The sequence below is a fragment of the Podospora pseudopauciseta genome, chromosome 6 (genome assembly GCF_035222475.1).
Source record: "Podospora pseudopauciseta strain CBS 411.78 chromosome 6, whole genome shotgun sequence".
NCBI lineage: Eukaryota > Fungi > Ascomycota > Sordariomycetes > Sordariales > Podosporaceae > Podospora > Podospora pseudopauciseta.
In genome coordinates, this window is record NC_085895.1 from 3,890,665 (window position 1) to 3,905,924 (window position 15,260).

At 52.9% G+C, this 15,260-nt stretch overlaps 9 protein-coding genes and 1 non-coding gene across 10 annotated transcripts; 9 read left to right on the top strand and 1 right to left on the bottom strand.

Annotated features, from left to right (window-relative positions):
- Positions 1–927: 927 nt before the first annotated feature.
- Positions 928–2,026, top strand: QC763_609695 (uncharacterized protein; the record flags this gene model as incomplete). Its single annotated transcript, XM_062914789.1, has 2 exons — positions 928–1,169; positions 1,218–2,026. Exons 1-2 carry the CDS (start codon positions 1,085–1,087, stop codon positions 2,024–2,026), a joined length of 894 nt encoding a protein of 297 aa, XP_062763550.1. The 5' UTR covers positions 928–1,084.
- A 96-nt stretch (positions 2,027–2,122) lies between these two features.
- QC763_0100050 lies at positions 2,123–2,270 on the top strand. The gene has a single exon. It is a non-coding gene; the product is annotated as a tRNA-Ala (tRNA).
- Positions 2,271–2,475: 205 nt separating this feature from the next.
- QC763_0100060 (uncharacterized protein) lies at positions 2,476–2,885 on the top strand (the record flags this gene model as incomplete). The annotated part of the gene is made up of 2 exons (XM_062906392.1): positions 2,476–2,703; positions 2,760–2,885. The coding sequence occupies 2 exons, from the start codon at positions 2,476–2,478 to the stop codon at positions 2,883–2,885; spliced, it is 354 nt and encodes a 117-aa protein (XP_062763551.1).
- A 284-nt stretch (positions 2,886–3,169) lies between these two features.
- Positions 3,170–3,691, top strand: QC763_0100070 (uncharacterized protein; the record flags this gene model as incomplete). The annotated part of the gene is made up of 2 exons (XM_062906393.1): positions 3,170–3,490; positions 3,590–3,691. The coding sequence occupies 2 exons, from the start codon at positions 3,170–3,172 to the stop codon at positions 3,689–3,691; spliced, it is 423 nt and encodes a 140-aa protein (XP_062763552.1).
- Positions 3,692–4,319: 628 nt separating this feature from the next.
- On the bottom strand, positions 4,320–4,817 carry ibp1 (Cdc25 phosphatase Ibp1; the record flags this gene model as incomplete). Its single annotated transcript, XM_062914790.1, has 1 exon — positions 4,320–4,817. The coding sequence occupies one exon, from the start codon at positions 4,815–4,817 to the stop codon at positions 4,320–4,322; it is 498 nt and encodes a 165-aa protein (XP_062763553.1).
- Positions 4,818–5,253: 436 nt separating this feature from the next.
- Positions 5,254–5,585, top strand: QC763_0100090 (uncharacterized protein; the record flags this gene model as incomplete). The annotated part of the gene is made up of 2 exons (XM_062906394.1): positions 5,254–5,265; positions 5,361–5,585. 2 exons carry the CDS (start codon positions 5,254–5,256, stop codon positions 5,583–5,585), a joined length of 237 nt encoding a protein of 78 aa, XP_062763554.1.
- Positions 5,586–5,877: 292 nt separating this feature from the next.
- Positions 5,878–7,637, top strand: QC763_609710 (uncharacterized protein; the record flags this gene model as incomplete). Its single annotated transcript, XM_062914791.1, has 2 exons — positions 5,878–6,528; positions 6,583–7,637. 2 exons carry the CDS (start codon positions 5,878–5,880, stop codon positions 7,483–7,485), a joined length of 1,554 nt encoding a protein of 517 aa, XP_062763555.1. The 3' UTR covers positions 7,486–7,637.
- A 345-nt stretch (positions 7,638–7,982) lies between these two features.
- POM33 (Transmembrane nucleoporin) lies at positions 7,983–9,744 on the top strand (the record flags this gene model as incomplete). The annotated part of the gene is made up of 4 exons (XM_062914792.1): positions 7,983–8,670; positions 8,778–8,793; positions 8,913–9,136; positions 9,191–9,744. The coding sequence occupies exons 1-4, from the start codon at positions 8,601–8,603 to the stop codon at positions 9,742–9,744; spliced, it is 864 nt and encodes a 287-aa protein (XP_062763556.1). The 5' UTR covers positions 7,983–8,600.
- A 758-nt stretch (positions 9,745–10,502) lies between these two features.
- Positions 10,503–12,429, top strand: TEP1 (Telomerase protein component 1; the record flags this gene model as incomplete). The annotated part of the gene is made up of 2 exons (XM_062914793.1): positions 10,503–10,600; positions 10,677–12,429. 2 exons carry the CDS (start codon positions 10,503–10,505, stop codon positions 12,427–12,429), a joined length of 1,851 nt encoding a protein of 616 aa, XP_062763557.1.
- Positions 12,430–12,940: 511 nt separating this feature from the next.
- PRS4 (ribose phosphate diphosphokinase subunit prs4) lies at positions 12,941–15,027 on the top strand. The gene is made up of 7 exons (XM_062914794.1): positions 12,941–13,234; positions 13,341–13,494; positions 13,600–13,779; positions 13,846–13,869; positions 13,939–14,039; positions 14,087–14,632; positions 14,682–15,027. Exons 2-7 carry the CDS (start codon positions 13,415–13,417, stop codon positions 14,720–14,722), a joined length of 972 nt encoding a protein of 323 aa, XP_062763558.1. The 5' UTR covers positions 12,941–13,234; positions 13,341–13,414; the 3' UTR covers positions 14,723–15,027.
- Positions 15,028–15,260: the final 233 nt, after the last annotated feature.

Sequence of the window (15,260 nt, forward strand, 5' to 3'; positions counted from 1 at the left end):
CGTTCATATCATGGTTACTAATAACAGACTGGAATAAAGGTATTTTCGCCCACCTACGCATAACGACCTGTATCTAGCACGTCAGAATGGGGTGATACAGTTTAGAGAAGTGTTCGTTGTGAAACCCTTCCCTAATCTAAAGCTAGTTCTTCGGCCACCGCCAAACGCTACCCACCAAACCTTACTGGCTCTCGGAGTACTTCTTATTGAAGTCATCTTTGGCAAGTATTATCGAAAGTCAGGCCAAAAGAGGCAGATCTTCAGAGCATCTTGTCCAGCTATATGAAGCTGTAATGCAGGTTCTCTCGACCGTCAACACATTGGGAGGACCAAACTACTACAAGGCGGTCAGGAAGTGTATCAAGTACGAAGACTTTGACAACAGCGGGATGGGAGGCAATGAGGGACAGAAAGATGTCTTCGTTGGAATACTGAATTTGCTGGAGCAAGATCTGGAGATGGCCATGAGTCAGCAGTACCTACCTAGGTACCTTACCTTTGCCGTGCCGGTTATTTTGTCCACGACGTGGGTACTAGGTAGGTAGCCAGTTGATCATGAACGATCCGATTCATCAATTGGATTCCATCCAAACAGGAACAGCCGCACCAGAACAAGCAGCACATCAATCACGATCGACCGCCCGGCAAAATGCGTTTTAGGGTGCCTCTCGGGCCGTCAAGCAAACCGGAAAACCGTGTGTGTGCTGCTTTTCAAGTCCCGTCGTGGATGGTGGTGACCATGCAGGGGTTTGGGGCTCCCGGTTGTGTTTCAACATCCAGCTGCAGTGGGATGAAAAGGGGGTCCGTGATGCACACCACTCCCACTTTACACCAGCATAAGATATGATACAGCTTATGATGGTGTGTGGTTGCATTTCGGCTGTGATGGTGAAGGACATGGCGCGCAGAAAAAATGAACAAAAATCGATCGCTCATAACTTGCCCCCCAAAGGTGGACCACTTGCCCCTTTTCCATGTCGTGCCTACTCAAACATTCCTCCGCTGTACCTTACTCAACATTGAAGCATCATAGGCTCTGGAAGCCTTCTTTCTACTGACTGCTGTATATGCCCCATCCGCAATCATGTGTGACAACCCACCGGACAGCGACACACCTTTCTGCGCTCCCGAAAACGGCGCGCAACTCCAAACAGGAAATATCGTTGGAGGTAAGTCCTACCTCACCACCTCCCTTACTAGTGGCTAACCTCACAAAGTAATCTGGTCCCCGCTCTTCTTCGCAACCTCACCCACCTCACGCCCGCGCCAAATCCGCATCCAAGCCGACTTCTTCCCCTCCAACACCCCTCTGTCACGCCTAAACTCGACCCTGAGCACCGGCACAGAAGGCTTCACCTCCAACGTCCTCAACCCCGCCCTCGGCACCTTCAACTGGTCAATCCTCGATTCTTATATTGACGACGCCGATGTCCCGTCTTTGATCGCCGTCCTCTCCATCGCAGAACCTTTCACCGACTCAGACGGGAATGGCACAGTCCTCGAAGGCAACGACCGCTTCCCTGGCCCAACCGTGACTCTTGTTCGAGGGCCCACACGACCTACGAGTACTAACTCGGTCAATGGAGGGACGATCAACGCGCCGCCCTCTCCTGCGAGTGAGAATACAGGTCCAAGTCCCATCACCATCGCACTCCCGATCTTGTTTGGTTTCTTGACGGCTATCACGTTGGCGTGCTGCATGATCTACAAACGAAGACATCCATCGTTCAAGGTAGGTGAGATGGTAACAAAGTGGATGGGCAGAAGCGGTCGCGGAGGATTCGGTGGTTTGAGATCCGCTTCGGGTTACGGGCAGGGACGGAGCCAGCGGCAGCGGATGGGTGGTGGTGGTGGTGGGTTGAGAGGGAAGGACATCAAAGTTGTGACGACGGATATCCAAGGGTTGAGGATGAATGCGGTGAATATGATGGCGGGCCAGAATCAGCATCAAGGGAGGAACGTGTTCAGGGAAGAGGTGCGACGGCAGGAGAGGCGCGATGGGGATGGTGGTGTGGTGGGTGTGTGACCGGAGGTTGCTATGGTGATGAAGGATGGGAAATGGTTTCTTGAGTTTCAAAGTTATAAGATGCGGAACTGGTGATGATAGTAACAGTAAATACCAGGGCGTATGGTCTAGTGGTCAAGACGTCTTAGTTGCAAAAAGTGTTGTTGCAGTGCTCCTGTTAAATGCTCCAACAGATGTATAGGTTTCAACGATACAAGTATGCTGCTCCATGAGAAGGCCCCAGGTTCGATTCCTAGTATGTCCAGTCTCTTTTTGGCTTTTTAAAGGTATTGTTGTTCCTTCCAATGTGTTTGAATGATGGCTTTCATTTGCTTCTGTCGAAGATTACTTCTTTCCAGATGTATGCCAGTTGCTCACGTCCGTCATTAGCCAGGTGACACAAATGTTCCTTCCTCTACTATAGCGTGTCAGGTGCTAATCCAGACGTTCTTTTGGTCTGTTCCAGACAAATGAGGGGTTCTCCAGTCTTTTTCCAATCTGTCTCGACGACAGCTCAATCTTCACCCGATCCGACACCTTCCTGGGCGGCTTGTCACCCAAGTATCGTTATCATCACCCGCATCTCTTCAGAGCAACGCGATATTTTTGGCGGAAGCCAGACACCAACAGCCACCATGAAACTATCCTCGTGCCTTGCAGCCATTCCGTTTGCGTTTAGCACGGGAGCACTTGCGGCGGTATGTATCACCGGTCCTCTGCCTCACCTTGCCTCCAACTGACCTGGGGTTTTCAGGCCGTGCCACCACCACCCCCAGAGCCTCTACCTTTAGTGCCAGAGCCCATGGCGATACCGGAAGAATCCGTAGAGTCACTCAGAGCCCCCAGCGAAGACGAGACTTTACATCCCCACCTTGCCTAGGAGGCAGCAACCGAGACACATGACTCCGATCAGCCAACCAGCCCCAACACAGCAGTGCATACTACGTTCACCAGAGTCTCAAAGCCTGCATGTTTCCTCCCTATATCATCATGTTGTCACTAGGCTTTCGTACTGATATTTGGTCACAGATAGCCGACTGTGTTCTGGTTGGAGGCCAGCCCGTTGACCAAACATGGCTTTGGCTTACGTGGACACCGAGCTTCAATCACTCGACAATCATGACAACACTGTCGGTTGTACCTCGGAAGCAATGTGTTCCCATCATGTGCGAACGCTCAACGGGCGGCGCGTACTGGTGCAACGACTCGGACAACACCAAAACAGCGTTGTGGAGAGAGCTGACTGAATACGCTGGTCAGGTGTTTATCCAGTGCATGATTGGCATACGTTCCTCCGGGCAGACACAGTTTGACGACGAATCTCGCATCATCGTCACCGATCCACGCGGGCAAGGGTGCAATTTGAGTTACGACACGACGCTGGAGACGCGGGGCAAATACACGGGAATCTGGCCCGAAGACCTAGAGGACCCTTACAGACGTGCCGCTCAGGTTCAGCACACCAAACGACAGCTTTTGCCACTTGTTTATCCTCCAGCTGGACATCTGGCCTCATGAGCAGTACCCCGACTGAGGTGTGTTTTTGAGGCAGTGACTTGATACTGATACTAAACTCTTCACTAGATCTCTCAATCCCCGGAGTATGAATGCTCCTCTGTTGTCGGCCGTCTAGCCGACTTTGGAGATGCCAGGGGGGGGGTGGAACAACGCCATGCAAGAGTATAAAGATGGGAAGATGTGTACGCTGGGACCCAAAAAGTGCATAGCTGTGGGATGCAATGGTAACACTGTTGGCTTCTTTTAGTGCAACGATTCGATGGAGACTCGTACCAAGCGATGCTTTGAAACAGTTGAAAGAGCATTTTTTGTAATTTCCGCTTGCAGGGGCGGTGGGTTTCGTAAGCAGGCCACGACTGGGGGGGCGTATTTTGATGAGGATGAACGCGTGTTTGTGGTTCGTCCTATTGATGCTAGATGCGAGCTCGAGTATGAAAGGACCGAGAGGGCGTTTGATCCTGCGGATGGTTTTGAAGCTGGGTGGTTGGGGAGACGTTGGTTCTGAGTACGCCTAAAGGTAATGTGTATAGCTAGCCGATGAGGAATGTTGAGTAATTCCTAAATAGCATGGTGTATTACCCTTGCGTGCATGCTGATTTGAGCAATGGAAGGTGATTTTAATGGGAAATGATACGCATGTACGGTGGGTGGAAAGCATTGCTTTGATGACAAAGTTTGTGCTAGATACCTTAGACAGCAATGATGCTGGTATTTCCGTGCGCCGATGCTCTTCCTGCCCGTCAACGCCGAATGCTTAGTTTGACCCCAAAAGAGCATTGTAACATGATAGTAGTGATCACATCCAATACCCATCCTTCCAAAGCTCCTTTCTGTAGCCCTCGGTTAACCTCTCATCCTCCCCATAGGCCTCCTGCCACCCAACAAACCCCCTGTCCAAAACATATACTCTCTGCTCCACAGCTGGCTTCTTGTTTTCCCCTTCTCCCTCAGCCTCCGCCTCTTTTTGTGGCTGCTGTTTTTGCTGCTCCTCCAGCTTGGCAAGCCTCTCCTTCTCCCTCAGGTACTTGAGTGCCGCACCGGGACCTCGCTGCTGTGATAACGCGCAGTGGAAGATGACGGTTTCTTTGTCTTGGAGCTTGCGGATGAGGGTTGGGAGGGTGGCGTCGAGGGTCTGGGAGGGAAAGTTGAGGGCGCCGCGGATGTGGCCTCCTATGTAGTCGTCGTCGCGGACGTCGATGATGGCTATGGAGGTGGGGGAGGGGGAGTCGAGGAGGAGGGTGGAAAGGGTTGAGGGGCGGAGGCGGGGGATGGAGGCGATGGATATGGAGGACATTTTGGGGATGGGGTTGGGGCAAGGGTTGTGGTGTGGGGGGGAAGGGGGTGTTGTAAGTTGGGAATAGCTTCGCTTTTTTGGGGGGGGAGACGGTTGTGGATGGAGGGGACCTTGATGGCAGAATTGCTGGGCGGGCGCGGTCTGGAACGTGGAGGGGAAATGTGGGGGTCGGTGCCGGTGGGGTTTGTTTGGCAGGGATGATAGGGCGTTTTGGCAGGCTTAGTTGGCAGCTGGCGGGATTGACAAGGCTGAACATCGACCACCATCACTCTTTTGCAGCTTCAACGGCTTTTTCACTTGGGACATTTTTTGTTTTGTTTTGGATGGGTGATGGAATCCTGGATCTGAAAGACAGGTTTTGGAGATTTCTTTACGTTTTCTTCTCTTGGCAGACACTGATCATCCCGAGTTTCGACCGGGGAGGCGGCTTGACACGATGAGTTTCAAAGTGAGGCGGCGAGGGGAGGGACTGACTCGAGTGTTGTTTGCGAGATTCTACAACGTGATGACGGGTGCAAAACATGATTACTGACATCTTGACAGATATTTTATCTGATCTTCTGCGGTATCCAGTTCCATGTGGTCAACTTGCTTGACATTTCGGACCATCATCCCGGAGGACCGTTGTGCAGGAAAAGTACACAGTTGGCCGAGTGTTGTCTCCGTCATCCAAAGTTCATGACAGGGAACGACGTACCACCGCCCACTTCCTCAACGCCTCCGAGGTTTCCAAGCCGTTTCCGGTCCACCGCCAGCGGCAAAAAGTAAACATGGAATGCCCAATGATCCCCTATCGCTTTCTTGGTGCTACGCCAGACAGACCTCAACGGTCGACCAGACATCCAAGCAAGTGCTTGTCTTGGTGTATGATGACCGTGTCGAGTGACCCGGTTCTCCGGTATTTTTTTCCTATCCAGCATGGTTCAGCACACTTGAAGTCGTTAGCTCAATGTAGGGCATTCCATTCGTGTTCGTCTTGATCTAGTCTGCCCAAGTGCTATTGTTCTGCGAACGAGATGCCATCAATGGCGTCCCGGTCCTTCAGCATCCGGGTCTCAACATGGCACGCCAGAGAAGATGGCCGCCAGATATGTTGTTGGGGTTGTTCGTCTGCTCAATAGCATTCCTCTGCGATGGCGCCGCCACTCGAACATCATCCTCGAACGACGTCGAACAGAACTCGAACGCAATACATGTTTTGCCACAACCTCGACCACAGACCTTGACCCGTAGACGTCAAGATGGTCACGCTCAGGTCAATCACATGTCGAGGACATCAACAACAATAGCACCGACACCAACGAAACCATCACAGCGGATTGTGTCAACCACATCAACAGCCTACTATACAGCCACCGTCACTTCGAGCCCGACTCCCCGAAAGCGCAACTTTGTCGACATCAGTGAGCTTCTTGAGTCAATAGACTCGCTACAAGAAGCACTCGCTTCGGCAACAGCCAGCGCAGTGTCTCTGTCACGAGAATTTGCGGTTTCCATAAACCAACTGGAATCTTCAACCCAGTATCTTGCCGCATCGGCATCGAGTGCGCTGTTGGTTGCGGAAGCATCCGCCTCGAAAGCGCTGGCGGCAGCGGAGGCTTCTGCTGCCAAGGCGCTCTCTGCCGTGGAAGAATCAGCTGCTAGTAGCATCAGCGAGGTGTTAGCAGTGGCCACCTCGACAATCCCAAGGACAAGCAATGATACCTATCGGGTAAGGCTTTGCAGTCCCTTGGATGTTCTTGTAGTAATGCTAACAGTGAGACAGACACAAGTAGACAATGGAGATGAGTCCAGTGTGTCTCCAGCTATTGTCGGCATTGCTGTCGCGGTCTCGGTGGTTGGTTCGTCACTTATATCTCTGCTCGTGTTCTTTTTCTTCACGCGACGTCGCAAAGCTAAGCAACGTGCGCAAGAGGAAGAAAATGAAATGAATGCTGCCCTCGACCGAGCCATTGTTTCCTACATTGTCAAGGAGCTACCAAGCCCTCAGGGATCGACAGGTCAACAAACCGGTCAACGACAATTTTGGATTGAAGGCAAGGAGGAAGGCGATGCAGGAAACTCTTTCGCGCCAAGTCCACCCCGACCTACTGAGCCGACCCCAACAGGTCCCTCAGACTTGCACCATGTGGAAGAGCTCCCACCGACACCACCCTCACCTCAATCGGGCATGATACCAATACAAGCAATGCCCTCGCCCAAGCCATCGACACAGCCCCCACCCTCACGGTCATCTTTAGACAGGGTGCCTCGGGGCATGTCACGTTCTAGATCCCACAGGTCGCCAAGGATGGCGAAACCACCACCAGCTCACATGCGGTCTCATTCTCAAACGACCCCTTCTCCGAGTGTGATGTCGGGTTACTTTGGTCATCAACCTTCCGCCTCCGACGCATCTGGTGGGTCAACCTGGTATCAGCCCAGCATGACGCCCTCGTCGATTGCTATCAGCAGGGCGCTCAGCCGGCGGACGGCGTCTTCTCACTTTATGGACAGCGCCGAGAAGATCTATGGTGATATTCTCACAAGTCCGTTGGAAAAGGATCCGCTGGAAGCGCCATATCAGCCGGTCCCTGAGCCGCCGGTAAATACACTTCCCAAATCCTCGTCAGAGGTGAAACGGGAGGATGTAGGGTGGCCTTTGCCGGCGAAGGAGGCATGGTTATGATCTTAAGGGGGGAAATGTGCTTGTTCAGGCCTGGGAGTTTGGGAGTTCTGGGCAGAATGGGTGGTCTCCCTGTCTTCCGAAGCAACGTGATAGCATCAATGTACATTATTTTGCAGCGCTATATACCACAATATCTGAAGTTATTCTCACCCATCAATAATGCAGTCGCTGTTGTGCATATGACCAGTGAATTGCGATATGGTTTATGATCAGTTGGACAGAGCTTACTCCTCGTGGTGATGATGGTGCCGTGTGCCCCTTTTTCCGAGAAGAAGCCACAGAATATTAGCTTTGGCTGGGGCTTATCTCCGGAATAAACTGTCCGCTGGGTGGAGTGTTGAGAGGCTCTCATTGGCCCTCGGTTGGTGGGGTAAGAACGAACAACTACCGTTTTCCAACGGAGTCAAACGGAGGGCTTGAAAGACAAGATGAAAATTTGACATATCAGAGCCTAGGAATGTATGACTGCAATACTCCCAAAGCATGGAACAATGGATTGAGGCATTGATAAGGTAGCGTAGTGTCAAGAGAAAACAAGGCGTCCCTGCATGTTCCAGCGTCTTCTCGATAAACGTCCAAGCTCCACGTGAAGCTAGGTATCCGTAGGTTGCCAAGTTTCCAGTCAGCTGGGAGCTTCCGGTGATGACGACAATCTGGTGACAGTCTGTGTGCAGTCATTTTTAACCTTCTCTCCCAGCCTGAAACTACGCGCGCTCTTTTCCTTTTTTTCTTTTCTTTTCTTTTTTTTTTGCTTCATTGTCTATGTAAATTATTGATACCCGAATCCAAACACAGCTCTCAAACCCAGTAGCAACTAACTGGTCCTCGAGCTTCCAACGCAGTTTCCCGCGGCCCATCAAAGCAACGTCAGACCCCTGCAGCTGAGCGAAGAACGTCAGTGACGCACGTCCCACTGAAACTGCCGAGCACTCACAAAGCATCCATCGGAAAGCACCACCTTTTTTCGACGACGTACGAAACAACTCCACCAGCCACCTCTTCCAGCTCCCAGCTCGCAGCTCGACAACACCAAACGCCGCCAGCTTCAACCAAGTGCGCAACCTTCCAGCTCACTCCGACGAAAAATCCTTTACCTTTATCCCTAGACCGTCACGATGGCTCCCCCGCCGCCGGCCGACATGCCTCTTCCCCAGAGGCTGCAAAAACTGGCCTCGACCTTGCAGTGTACGTGTGCATTTTCTCCCGTTGCTGTCGCCTTTTCGGTATCACCACTACTGCCGGACTGCTGCACGTCGTTGCAAGTTCTCTGCTAACATGTCAATGTGTCGTAGTTGCTTGGTTCGCTGGGTATGTTGAGCTGCCTTTATCCGATACCGATGCCGATGCTGCCACGCTATGAAATCCAAACATGGAGCTCGGAGCTGGACACCGCAGAGTGAGAAAATGAAGCTAACCCTGGACCACAGTCACGCTGTTCTTATCCTCTGCATCACCAGATATGCCTTCTCATGGATACGATTTAACTACTACGGCGGCATGGCCTCGTTCTGCTATCGGTCTGCCTTCGTTGCCGCGGCTAGCACATACGGCATCGTGGTGTACAAGACATGGCGGGCTCGCCAAAAGACGGGTGCCAAGCAGCCCGGCGGTGCCTTGGGTTATCTCTCGGATGAGAACGTGCAATACCTCTGTATGTCTGGTTTCGGAAGGGTGACAAGGTTCTGCTTGCTAACAAAAGTCCTAGTGATGGCCCTCGTCTGGCTCTTTATGCCCCAGTACCCTCTTGCGCTCCTCCCGTACGGCATCTACTCGATCTTCCACGTCGCCACATACACCCGTGCCAACGTTATCCCAACCATTGCTCCTCCCCAGAAGCTGGTTCCAGGTGCTGCCGCTTCCCCCAACGGCAAGCCCCAGTATGCGCCCCACCCCATGGCTGATGCCATCGGCAGCTTCGTCAAGAAGTACTACGATTCCTCTATGTCGGTTGTTGCCAGCCTCGAGATTGGTCTTTGGGCTCGTATCCTCCTGTCTGCCCTCTTCTTCCAGCGCCGTTCGTGGATCCTGATCGCTGTCTACACCGCTTTCCTTCGCGCGCGCTACGCTCAGAGCAGCCATGTCAAGAACTCGTTTGCCCAGCTTGAGGCGCGCGTTGACAACCTGATTGGCGCTCAGGGTACTCCCCCTGTGGCTCGCCAGGCTTGGGATACTGTCAAGGGTGTCGCGAGGCAGTTTCACGGCGCGACTGACGTCAACAAGTATGTCAACGGCGCTGCGGCTCCTAAGAAGTCATCTTGAATAGATCAACATTAAGCTAGAGAGCTAAGCCGCACGACATGACAATGGAACAACTACGGCGGCGAGTCATACTCCTTGCGAGAGGGGAAATAGGGAGCGTGATCTGCGGACAGAGTGGAGGATGAGAAGCACGGTGAAGCATATGCATTTGCCAGGATGCGGGAGAGTAGGACAGAGGAAGCAAAGAAGAGCTGGATATGTGGCTGTAGGCTGATAATTGCTTGGAGGGGTAGTGGTGTTCGCGCTTTTACGTCTCATAGGTTATGGACTCCCTTTCTTTCTTCTTGGTATTGCGGTTTTGTTTCTGGTGAGGAGTTTGGCTGGGGGAAATACGCATGAGACAGGATGGTCAGGATGAGGTTTTAGGTGTTGATTTCTTCTTGTACCTCTTGTGTCACGAGTTCGTTTTTGTCTTTAGGGGGCAAGAGTGTGATAGCGGGAATGGCATCCTATGACCGATGAGCGTGATTGCTTTGATGTGAAGTGGTGTGGAGGGAGCTGATGCCAAGACATGGTCCCTTTGAACTTTGAACCCCACTTGGTACACCAACCATGACGTCGCTGCGCGCTGGTGGGCGCTGGCAGGCAGCACCGACAAATCAATTGAGTTGAGCTGTAACATCACACGACAACGCTGGATTTGTATTCGCGACCCTTTTCTCTGTTCTATCATCTTTGTATATTTCCACCATTTTGGCACTTCTCCTGATGCTGGCATTATAACACCGCCCAAAATCAACCAACCTCCCGCCACGACAATGACCTCCCTCCTCCGGCAGCTCGTCGCCGGGCCCCGCGTCAAACACCAAGACACGGGGCTGGACCTGTGCTATGTGACCAAGAAGATAATCGCGACGTTTGTTTGCCTTCCTCCTTCTCTTCCAACGCCAACCCTTTGACCGTGTTCTAATGTAGGATGTGTGCGAAATCAGATCAGGACCGAGCCAGACGTACCCCCAGCTAGCCTACCGCAACCCCCTCGACCGATTAGTTTCCTTTCTTGACGCCCGCCACGGGGAGGAGTGGATGATTTGGGAGTTTAGGGCCGAGGGGACTGGGTACCCAGACGAGGCGGTCTACGGACGGGTGAAGCATTACCCTTGGCCGGATCATCACCCCCCGCCGTTTTGTGTGGTGCCTGTGGTGATAGGGGGGATGAGGATCTGGTTGAATCCTGCTACGGAAGGGGAGGATTTGGAGGAAGTTATAAAGAAGAGGGTGGTGGTTGTGCACTGCAAGGCTGGCAAGGGGAGGTCAGGGACGATGGCGTGTAGTTATCTTATTGCGGAGGAGGGTTGGACGGTGGAGGATGCGCTGAGACGGTTTACGGACCGGAGGATGAGGGTTGGGTTTGGGGAGGGGGTGAGTATTCCTAGCCAGTTGAGGTGGGTTGGGTATGTGGATCGGTGGGCGAATAGAGGGGGGAAGGTGTATAGGGATGGGCCGGTGGAGATACTGGAGGTGCATGTTTGGGGGTTGAGGAACGGGGTCAAGGTCGAGGTGGAGGGGTATGTGGAGGAGGGGAAGAAGATTCGGTGTTTTCATACTTTTACGAAGGAGGAGAGGGTGGTGGTTGAGGGGGGTGCGCCGGGGGGTGGGGGGTTGAAGGATTTTATGTGGGATATGTATGGGGGGGTGAAGCAGGAGGAGGGGGCGGAGGAGGGAGTCAAGAGGGGGGTGGTGGGGGATGGTGATGGGAGGAGTTTGTCGAGGAGTTCGTCCAAGAGGTTGAAGGAGGGGCTGAAGAAGAAGTTATCTGTCAGGAAAAAGGACACATCAGCGGCATCTTCGACGACTAGTCTTGACAAGTTGGCGACGGGCGCGGCGCAGAAGCAGAAGAGCAAGACGATTGCTCTCCAGCCTGAGGGGGCTGCTGCAAAGGCGGATGGTGACCAGACCTCACTTCCGGCCAAGACAGAGTCACGGTCACAGTCAACAACCAGTCTACAGAATGCAGGCACCTTCTCGTTTGCTGATCCGTCAGAACCGGGCGGGCAAGCAGTCATATTTAAGCCTGCAAAACCGATCCGGATACCAAACAGCGACGTCAACATCTCGGTCGAGCGAAGAAACAAGGCACCGGGGAGCATTGGGTTAACCATGGTCACGGCTGTCGCCCATGTCTGGTTCAACACATTCTTCGAGGGCAACGGTCCCGAGCAAGGCGGTAAACCGGACGATAGCGGAGTCTTCACGATTGACTGGGACAAGATGGACGGCATCAAGGGCTCAAGTCAGCGCGGAACAAGAGCTTGCGACAGGATTTCTGTTGTTTGGAGGACTGCGGCCGTCAGCGATATTGGAGAGGGTGGTGAAGCGCCAGGAGTAGTTATTCATGAGCCTGGAGAGGGCAGCCCTGTGCCGGAAATGAAGGCAGCGGACTGGAAGGGTGACGGAACGGAGAACCCGACTGCTCAAAAGACACTTGGGTTGCGGGTGGAGGATCCCGAGAGTGCGAGTGTTAGTAAGGCTAGCAGTGTCAAGAGCCAGGAGTATGCGATTGCACCTTCCAATGACAGTAGTGAGATGGCTAAAGTGGAAGAGGAGGATGAAGACTTGAAGGGGGTCAAGGTTAGCGGTCCCGCCGGGGAGGAGGTGCTGGATGGGGTTGCGGGTGGAGATGGTGAGCCACCGAAGAAGGAGAAGGCTGATGAGACGGCCAAGAGGGGGTTCATCATTGAGTGAGAGTAAGCGTTGTTTACGGGTCATGCTGCGTATGTCGATATAAGCAAGGCGTTTGGTATGGTTAAACAGTGGTAAGGAATACAGAACATTAGGTTGTGTAGGCACCTTGATAACACAGCCGAGGGTACCAGGGGTATTCCAAGGTTGCTTTCCGCCCCTCAACAGGGGAGTTGAAACTTGAGATGGTCAAAGACCTCTCGGAGGCCGTGACGGATAACCGGTGAACGTTCAGTTGGAAAATGAAATTGGTACTCTTTGCTTTGGCTCGTGGTTCAAGTCCCTGTGTAAGTTCATGTGGGTTCTCCCAGAACGCCGTGTAACAGAAGGTTTCCAGCCGTCGAACAAAGTTTGCACCATGATGGCCGGTGATTCATCAACGTAGAGTCAGTGTTTGGTGGGAATTTGCATGATGATGAGTTGAGGGCTTCGTAGATCAAGTGTCCGTTTATATGCGATAGTATCCCCCTGGAGCGTTGGTGATTCACTTGCTTGATAATTCACTTGCTTGATATGACAGAACAGTTGATGGAAAACAGTAGGGTTCACGTGCAGCAAAAGGAGCCGGCTATCGATAAGACAGGATGCTCGGCTTAGTGGAGTACGGATGGCAAGGTACCTGGGGAAGCTCGGGCTGGACCCATCTCCACTGTATCCATTGTTTCTTTCAACTTTTTTCTCTTCGACCGCCATGGGCTCTTTACCCATTCCGACACCCGCAGCAGAGCTTATAGACTATTCACTGGCTTCCTGACGGCACACTTTCGCTTTTCCTTTTCCCATCACCACCAACCTCTCCGTCGTTCAGGTACGTAAGAGCAACCCCGGTCACCGTTGCCCTCTTGGCACCTGTACATTCTCGCAGCACACTTCGCCCCGCAGCCGATGTTCCCCGCTAACAGCGCAACCTGCAGACCAAAAAAAAAAACTTGACGATTTGTTCGGGTCTTGTCTGACGCAGACAGGCCCCTCTTGATTCTTCTTCATCATGTCGGCAGAAATGGCGAACGAGATAAAGCTGATCAGTGGCCGCAGCCACCCCGAGCTGAGCGACAAGATTGCGAAGCGGTACGAACCCCCCCCCGGACAGCGAGACAGGCAGACGAGAGAGAGAACGAGAACGAGAACACGGACGGAATAGTAGAGCGCGCTTTTGCTGATTCACTTACACAGACTCGGCATTGAGGTGGCGAGGACCATCTCCCTCAACTACTCCAACCAGGAAACCTCCTTCACCGTCGGCGAGTCGGTCCGCGACGAGGATGTCTTCATTGTGCAGTCCACCGCTACCGGCGACGTGAACGAGGGCTTGATGGAGCTGTTGATCATGATCTCGGCCTGCAGAACTGCTAGGTGGGCAACGACATGACCATCACCGAGTGAACTGCACGTTTGCTGACCTTGTGGCTTTGTGCGCAGTGCGAGGAGGATAACAGCTGTTATGTAAGAGCTTTCAAACAGATCGCGCCAATTCCCACCATGACGGATACGGGCGCTGACTGACCATTGCAGTCCCAACTTTCCCTATGCTCGTCAGGACAAGAAGGACAAGTCCAGAGCTCCCATCAGCGCCAGATTGGTCGCCAACATGCTCCAGACAGCTGGCGCGAACCGTAAGAGAGCCGCGCTCAATCTCGCGGCGCAATGCTGACAGACACAGACATCGTGACGGTCGACCTCCATGCTTCTCAGATCCAGGGCTTCTTCAGTGTCCCAGTCGACAACCTCTACGCCGAGCCCTCTTTCCTCCGCTACATCAGGGAAAACTTCAACCCAGAAGACTGCGTCATTGTGTCACCCGATGCCGGCGGTGCCAAGCGCGCTACCTCGATTGCCGATCACCTCAACACCGCGTTCGCTCTCATCCACAAGGAGCGCCCCAGGCCAAACGTTGTCGGTCGCATGGTCCTTGTCGGCAACGTTGAGGACAAGGTTGCCATTCTCGTTGACGACATGGCTGATACCTGCGGCACTCTGGTCAAGGCTGCCGCGGTGCTCAAGGAGAACGGCGCCAAGTCGGTGCTGGCCCTTGTTACCCACGGTATTCTGTCTGGCAATGCCATTGAGACCTTGAACGGAAGCGTCCTCACCGCCCTGGTGGTCACCAACACTGTGCCACTCGGCGACAAGGTGCAGAGGTGCCCCAAGCTTCGTGTTATCGACATCAGCCCGACCGTTGCCGAGGCCATCCGTCGTACTCACAATGGTAACTGCCATACCTCTTCGCTCCCTGTGCTCTGTACTGACCTGTGTAGGCGAATCCGTATCGTATCTTTTCACTCACGCCCCCGTCTAAATATGCGGGTTGGCGGATAATTCATCATGCATTGGTAGGAGTTTAAACACTGGTAAAAGACATGAAAATGATGAGAGGTGAGGTGTGAGCGCTGCGTTCTTGATCCGGGCGGTGGACTGCCACGTCTGTTTGTTCTCATCTGAGAACTCGTGTCTGTGGCAGGCAGTGGGCAAGTGAAAGTCCAGCCATCCCGAATACCATTCCAGGGGTATTGCTTTGGCGTTTGGGGAATTTTCGTACCGGGTATAATAGAGACGATATGATTCTCTAAGAAACAAATATATCATGATTTTTTGCTGATCTCAGTTATTTCCCCTTTTGTGAGAATACCGCAAGGTCGGCCTGAATAGTGGGTGTCCCAAGTATCACTCTATCGATGAGGTTTGAACATGCAGTCGGTATTTCTGAGAATAATAGGGGGTCTGTTTGTTTTTAAAATGGGGTCCGCCTCCGCGATTTGAATGTTGTCGGGGTTCACGGGGAATGAATGAGGGGACTAATGGGTGTCTTGTTTTAGGCGGTTGTTTGAAGAAAGGGG

Coding starts and splice junctions, on each gene's coding strand:
- PRS4 (XM_062914794.1), top strand. CDS start 13,415: ATGTCGGCAGAAATGGCGAACGAGATAAAGCTGATCAGTGGCCGCAGC. Junction 14,040..14,086: donor CCAGACAGCTGGCGCGAACC/GTAAGAGAGCCG, acceptor TGACAGACACAG/ACATCGTGACGGTCGACCTC. Junction 14,633..14,681: donor CATCCGTCGTACTCACAATG/GTAACTGCCATA, acceptor TGACCTGTGTAG/GCGAATCCGTATCGTATCTT.